The sequence below is a fragment of the Atta cephalotes genome (genome assembly GCF_000143395.1).
Source record: "Atta cephalotes unplaced genomic scaffold scaffold00048, whole genome shotgun sequence".
Classification (NCBI taxonomy): Eukaryota; Metazoa; Arthropoda; class Insecta; order Hymenoptera; family Formicidae; genus Atta; species Atta cephalotes.
Genome location: NW_012130112.1, coordinates 1685246 through 1693001, shown reverse-complemented (window position 1 = coordinate 1693001; position 7756 = coordinate 1685246). Strand labels below are relative to the sequence as shown.

The following is a 7756-nucleotide window of genomic DNA, read 5'->3' as shown; positions in this document are numbered from 1 at the left end:
GTGTGTGTGTGTGTGTGTGTGTGTGTGTGTGTGTGTGTGTGTGTGTGTGTGTGTGTGTGTGTGTGTGTGTGTGTGTGTGTGTGTGTGTGTGTGTGTGTGTGTGTGTGTGTGTGTGTGTGTGTGTGTGTGTGTGTGTGTGTGTGTGTGTGTAATTTTACATTTAATTTACGTTAAGCAACCTAAAATTATTGCATTTGTTTCAATTCTAGCTTCCTCTCTTTTTACGCAATAAAAAATAAATCACTCTCTCTCATCGATTCCTCCTGAATATACATTGTGAAACAAATTTACCATCCAAGTTATCCACAGCTGCTTTTTGCTTGCAGCGGAATGTGCCAGTGACCTTTTCAACAGAGATTTTACTCGTTAATGTATCGTTGAATATATTTTATTTCGGGTCAGTTAAATTTTTCGGTTTATATAGTATATTACGTAAACATATTATATAAATAGATCCAATACATGTACGCTAAATTTGATTCATCGCTATAGAAAATTTGTCGAGATTAGACAAAAAGAAAATAAACATTTATTTTATTAAAATAATCTAAAACTGTATGATGATTAGGTTTTTGTTAAGAACTACGTATATTGAAATTAAAATGTTCGTATTTTTATCCGTTGTATTTTTTGTATTTTTTTATATTTTTTGTATTCTGAAATTCGATTTTGGAGATATTATATATTACTGGAAATATTCATATTCAATATTTTTGTAATTAAACTTCTCTGGAGATTTTACCCTTTTAGAAAGGATTTCTGATAACGAAATAAAAATTATTCCTGACATATTTAATCTTTCTTATCGCAACCTTATGCAGTATAAAAATAACAATATTTTTTAAGATTAGATCAATAATTCCTATTCTCTTCCTTCGAATTAAATAAGATTGATTAATTATTTTGAGTTGATAACAGAATATATAAATTTAAAAGTTTATATAGTCTTATATTTGATATACACGATCATTTTATTCTAAATTTAAGATTTTTTTCATTTAATAATAAAGTATTTCTTTGTTAACAATAAACATGATTCTCCATATCGATCTTATTTTCTAACAGATCGAAGAATAATAGTATTAGATCTGAAATCTGTTGGTAAAAAGTATTTATATGTCAGAAATAGCTAAGGACATCGTTTGGAATTTTTGTCGAATTTCGCCAGAATACCTCTAGGGGTACGCATCAATTTGGGCTGACCTTGGTGGGGCACTCATTAGGCGCTGGCACGGCAGCGATCCTCGCGATTCTACTAAAACAGGATTACCCGGATCTGATGTGCTTCTCATTTGGGCCACCTGGTGGACTGTTGAGCATGCCTGCCCAGCAATACACGCAGGAATTTATTACCTCTGTGGTGGTGGGCAAGGACGTAGTACCGAGGATAGGGCTTCGGCAAATGGAAAGTCTAAGGGCGGATCTCATCAACGCTATAAAGAGAAGTGTCGATCCTAAGGTAACAAAAGAAAAACACCCACTAAATGTTGTTGGACCAACATTTATCACGCCTGGATCGATAATTGAGCGATCGGTTTATCCACAAATTATTCTAGTGGAAGACAATAGCGTGCTCTGTGATGTGCTGCGGCTGCGGCTCGACACCTACGTCGGCGGCCAACCTGGAAGCCGGTGGTTGTATCAGCGAATACCAACGGGACAAGGACCGGGCGCGTGCTCAGACCATCGTACCCAGTGATTCCAGCATCGCTTTAACTCTGCACAGACCCCTATATCCACCAGGACGAATCATACACGTGGTGCGACATCATCCGAACAAGGGCGAGTGAGTATTAGTTAATAGTTCGAACTAAAATAGAACTCAACTACTTTGTAAAATTACTTGCTTTATCGAAGATTGAATTGCACCAGCAATAATCGTTCAAGATTAAAAACATTAAATACTTCTATTTTGCGATAGTAAGCATGAAAATCGCAAATATTATTTATTATTTGAATAAGTTTCCAGCTCCAATAGTTTTTTTATTTCTGTTATTATCGCGCTTTTGAATATATATTTCTCTATCGCCGAAAATTATCTCTATTGATGCTAAAAGAATGATTATGCTAAAGCATTTCTTTTTTATGTCACGCGAGATGAATTCGATCTTGCTTCGTCTAGCCGGAAAAAAATGAAAAGTTAATCGCGCCTCTATTTCTTTTTAGGCAGAAGTATGAGACGAGTTGGAGGTATGTCTATCAGATAGTTTGTACATTTTCAGGACTACTGCTCTGAGTTGTTGCATTTTGGAGATATGCACGCATGTGTCTATTGGATCTATATCCTATATTTATGTAGGATGTTACTTCTTACTATTTCGATATCAGAATTTCCCCCCATAATGATTTCCACTTATAATATCTCGAGAAAAATGTATACCTGTATATATCGGAATTTTATTCTTCATGTAAATATTGCATATTTCTTATATTAGGATATTACAAAATTACAATCTTTTTTTATCTAATAAAATTCCAATTTTATAGATATAATAATTGTGCGCAATGCTTTTACGAGAACATTATTAGTTTGTTTTTAATTAACTTAAAGTTAAAGAGACGAATTAGTCTAAAAATTCGTAGTGCAATTTAATTTACAAATGAAATGATTAATTAAAAAAACAAATTTTTTCCCTTTTTAAAAATTCAGATACAGTCTTCTCGGGATATATACAATGCATGACTAGAATATTTTATTCAGTATAATATAATATTATGCCAAGAGAAGTGGAGTTTGGTAATTTTTGATAGCCTTAGTATTTATATCCATAATTTATTAAAACAGTTCAATTCTTATAATCTTTTGTGATTATAGTCCTTACATGAATTGAGCTGCATGCTTCCATGTTATAAATGATTCTTTCATTTCTTGTAGGAAACAGATTAGCATGACGTTTTATTATAATGAAATTTTATTTAACATACAATAATATATAATTTAATATATAACCAAAAAAAATTTCAATGAAAAATTCTAACGAAAATTTTAGACCAAAGATTTCCATTTTAACAAAAACTATAAATTTTGATGATTGTTGCAAGCAATTAAATAGCTATTGCAAGCAATTAAATAGCTATATATCCCGTAGAATTAATTCCTTTATTTTTATACCTTTATTTTTATTTTTCATTCTCGAAATTCATATAAATGCCGGAAAATAATTTACATATATATGGTAATGAAAGGTCTTAAAAACATTAAAACCTTTTCTAAGTGAAAAATTTAATTTTTTATAGTGAGGAACATATTTAGTTAATTTATGCTGCTAATACATTATAAATAAATAATTTTTTTACTTACAAAGGAGTATATATAATACTGAAAAATAGTTTATCATAGAATAAACAATACACGAAACAGTAAACAACTGGTCTTTCAACCAGTAGAGTTTATTGATCCGCGGTTGGTTCAAAATCATTCTTTCACATTGAATTTCAGACAAGTGTTGAACAAGCGCGAGCCAGTGTATCAGGCATTGTGGGCTGGTCCGTGTGATTTCGACGAAGTACTAATCAGCCCAGTGATGATACAGGACCACATGCCGGACAACATGTTACGTGCATTGAATAAGGTAAGCAGGGACGCGAGCGTCGTGCGGCAGCAAGTAAAACGGTCGCAGACACCACTGAGCCGAACCCCATCGGTGAAACCGGGTCATTACGAGCCCTTAGAGGAAACCGCCGACGGACCCGACATCCCCAACGAGGTCCAGCGAGATCGAATAAGCAGAACCACAGATCAGGCTATTAACGGTGTTGATCGCGCGCACATTCGCCCGGGTGTTGATTGTACGTCGATCATTGTTGACGTAGAAGTGTACGAGCGCAAAGAGACCCTGCCAGAATCGCGTTGACGCGTCAAAGATTTGCCCTCCGCGAGTAATGATGAGATATCCCGCAAATCACGATCTTAATTTTAACGACAGATCCTTTTTTTTCATTTATTATTGAAATTAGATTCGCGATTCGCGGAATAATCGCATGTATCGAAGGACCGCCGCTCTTTCAGTGATTTTAAATGTCTTCTTAAATGATTAGGATACTCTATAAGTGACAGACTTGCGTGAAATGACACGTTAGATTATATAGTAGCTATGGAGAACTTATTTATTATTTTATTGGTTGCAAATAGAAAAGAAACATCGAGGCATTTCTATGCGCAATTATTTATATATAGAACATAGCTGTAGATTCTAGTGTAATTTATTATTATTTAGCATAATCACATTGTTTCTTTGCTTTCGTTGTCCAGTACGATCGTCGCAAGTGTAAATTATGTTTTGGAACGCTGCAATTGTACATGTAGATTTGATTACATTAGTACAACTCGACATAAAGATGATGTATAAAAGTTCGATTAAACTTAGCAGGATAGATTTAAAAAGTGAATCTGATGAATCCAACTACAAATTTTATAACTTTCATCAAAGTGTATTTTTTTTGTGTTTTTTTTTCTTTAAAAAATTCAGACTCCGAGTAAAATAATAAGTGTCATTAATTAACGAAAAAAATTACATAAAAAATTTATATCGCAAACTTGTTAAAAGAAGATTAGATATTTTTTTTCCGAATTAGCAGTTTTGTTTGGATTTCGTGGATCCAAGTTCGTACTAGAATTAATTGGACGCATGGAAAGGTCTGTTTTGCAAGGTTAATTTAGTCGATGATAACGAAATAATTCGTAATTTTTTTTTAAATAACATTAACGGTTATTAACATACACAATTCGATATCTACATCAGATTGAATTGTGAAGAAAAATTTAGAAAGATTTTAAAAGAAAAAAAAGAGTACGAGTAAATATACAAAAGATTTTTCAATTTCATTTTTTAATTCTCCCTTTGATTTCGACGATATTGATTTCGCCATCGTGATTACTGAAGAGACTTGTAATTAGTAATCGTTTTTGGAATATCATAATCAGGATATCTTAATTATTTCTACGATATCGCTATTTCGTGCGATGTTCGTTCGCTGAATATTCGTGTAGTTATTACTTCTAATATCCGCCTAAGTAGAGTAACACGACTGACGTGCATGCCCTCATATACTGCATGAATTCGTTGAAAATAGTAGCCAACTAGTGGGATATATGAATCTGCTACCGTTTGCACGCGATATTGTTACAAAAAGACGTTAATTTTACATAGAAATTATTTTATAAAACATGGACAGTGATAGTTACAATTCACTTGATTCTTATAGAGAAAAAAATCCTTATATATATATATATACATATATTTATTATTTATTTTATAAAATATAAATTGTTATTTTATTTTCTTAATGGTAGAATGTCAAAAGACTCACATTACATTTCAGTAATATTTGTTGTAAACAAATATAATTATTATTCAATTCATTAATTAATAAAAAACAATTAATATAATTTAATCACAAGATTATTAATTATAATTTTATATAATAATTTAAATAAAATTATTTATTTTTTATAATTTTTTTACGATATATTTTTATAATTATATAATTTAATTTATTACATATTAAACAACAATTGGGTGTTATTGATTTGCGGGTTAAACGAAAGATGCGCATTATTTTTTTATGTTTCTCATAAATCAATCTGTATTCTTCATTTTCTCTTCTTGTTTTGCTATTGCATGCAAACCGACTAAAATATAAATTGAAAAATGAAGACACATGTCAGCACTCTTTTGCAAAAACAATATTTCGCGTTCTCGTCGTACATTTATCGTTGAAAACGATTACTCAAATTGACTTTGTATAGTTTTTATCTATTTTGAAATTACATAATTTTAACATTTTAAATAAATTTTCAACACAATATGATTTGAACGATCGCATTGAGTACTAAATACACGATGATAATGTAGAAAATATATTTTACACTGGACGTTTTGTGAGTGCATACGATTTCTGTAATAACTATGTTTTGTAAATTATGATTTTTTAATTATAATACAATATTTTCTACCACAAGAATGATGGTGGTTCATTCATCAAGGCTTTTTAATAATTTTTTTGTGCTTGACGTATCGCTACGCTTGAAAATAAAATTAAAAATAAAATATGAAGTAAAAAAACAAGACATATAATGAAATTATATATTAATTATACTCATTTTTTGCAAATACTCGTTTCTAATCTCAGTTCCATTTCGAGCGTTTGATATGAAATACGTGTTATGAAATACTGAGCATTATGTTATTAGTAACTTTGTTTGCGCTTATCAGTTATTTACCAGTTTAAGTTGCGTCACGCAATCGCTGTTTTTGCTATTCTGCAATTTACTTGTTTTATTAATATGATTATTTTTATCGCATCTTTTTTTGCTGTAGATAGTTCTATCTACTATATATATCTACTATATAGCCTGTTCAATCAACATTAAATGGTGATCTTGTACATTTAGCGATAAATACGCATGATTAAACAATTTTGGTTTTTCAAACAAATCAAACGTATATATTAGAAAATAGAATTTCGTAATAAACCGTCAAAAGAAAGAATGCAATTAACGTAGTTAATGTTGAAATTAATGTTTTTTTAAATGATTCGATATTGGGGTGTTCGATTGTTCTAACTATAGTTCAAATTGAAATTCCGATACGGGAAAATCAGATATGATTATCTAAGCGTTGTACCGACTCGCAATTAGACAACTGCAATTTAGCCCGAAATAGGATCAAGAAGTTACATTATAACGAAGTCAGACGATTAAATCGTGCGAATCGTGCAACAAAGATCCTTTTTGCATGCACGTTATTATCATAGATCTACAATGAGAAGGAAATTGATGTTTAACTTGATTCTAATCGAGTCTAATCGCTCATCAATTTGGATTAGCTAGCAAGAGGCGTTTTCGAAAAAAAAGAAGAGTACAACCGCGAGAATATAAAGTTGATGCATTCGGGGCAAATATGAGAAATAGCTGTTACTTACAATTATAATTATTTTACCGATCGGGGTTTGATGGATGTAACACTGACGTTTAGCGTTTAAACTTGTTGAAACCTTGAAGCAATTAAGTAGAAGATTGTAAAACAATAGAGACAACAATTTCGAGATCTTTTCAAATGTATTTGGAAGAATCTGTCGTAAAAAATCGGCCGAACTAAGCGAATGAGTAGTGAAATCAGCGCAAAGCGGGTGGCTGAGGGTGGCTACGATGTGGATTAGGTGTTGGCGTGCAGAGATCGGGGCTGCGCAGAAGCGGGGGCAGCGACGGGGCCGGGGGCCGATACTACTGCAACCATCGCGGTGATAGACACGACGGCGACCGAGTTCAGAGGGCCTCCCCTCGATCACCACCCGAACATCGTGACGTTCCATCATCGGGGTACACTGGATGCCCGCGCTACCGCACCCTCGCGTCATGACACAAGGTACTTGGACGGGGAACTTAATCCAGAGCTCGAACACCTCACATAGAAATATAAATGATCTTCAAATATCCCGCGGATATATTTCTGAGAATTTTCAAAATCCGTCTGGAATTGATCCGCGTGAAAATGTACGAGAATAAACGTGCTCGAGGCGTCTCGGAAGTATATACTTAATGTTTTCTTCTCTTTATCTCTAGCGTTTTATTTTATATGATATATCGTAAAAGACAAATCATTTTTCCTTACATTTCAAAGAAATATCTGTTACACAGCAATACCAATATTTATTTTATACGATTAAAACATGATAGGTTTTAAGTAACAATTGTAAAAATTGAATCTTAAGATATCATATTTCCATACGATATATGCGAAAGAAAAAAATGCTA

At 32.4% G+C, this 7756-nt stretch overlaps 1 protein-coding gene across 1 annotated transcript in view; it reads left to right on the top strand.

Moving 5' to 3' along the window:
• The window catches only part of LOC105622800 (sn1-specific diacylglycerol lipase alpha-like), a 44109-nt gene that overhangs the window by 30507 nt on the left and 5846 nt on the right, over positions 1–7756 (top strand). Inside the window, exons 8-11 of the mRNA XM_012204211.1 lie at positions 1169–1459; positions 1557–1786; positions 2167–2190; positions 3440–3572. Coding sequence (XP_012059601.1) covers positions 1169–1459; positions 1557–1786; positions 2167–2190; positions 3440–3572 — 678 coding nt within the window. The remainder of the gene's footprint in view (positions 1–1168; positions 1460–1556; positions 1787–2166; positions 2191–3439; positions 3573–7756) is intronic.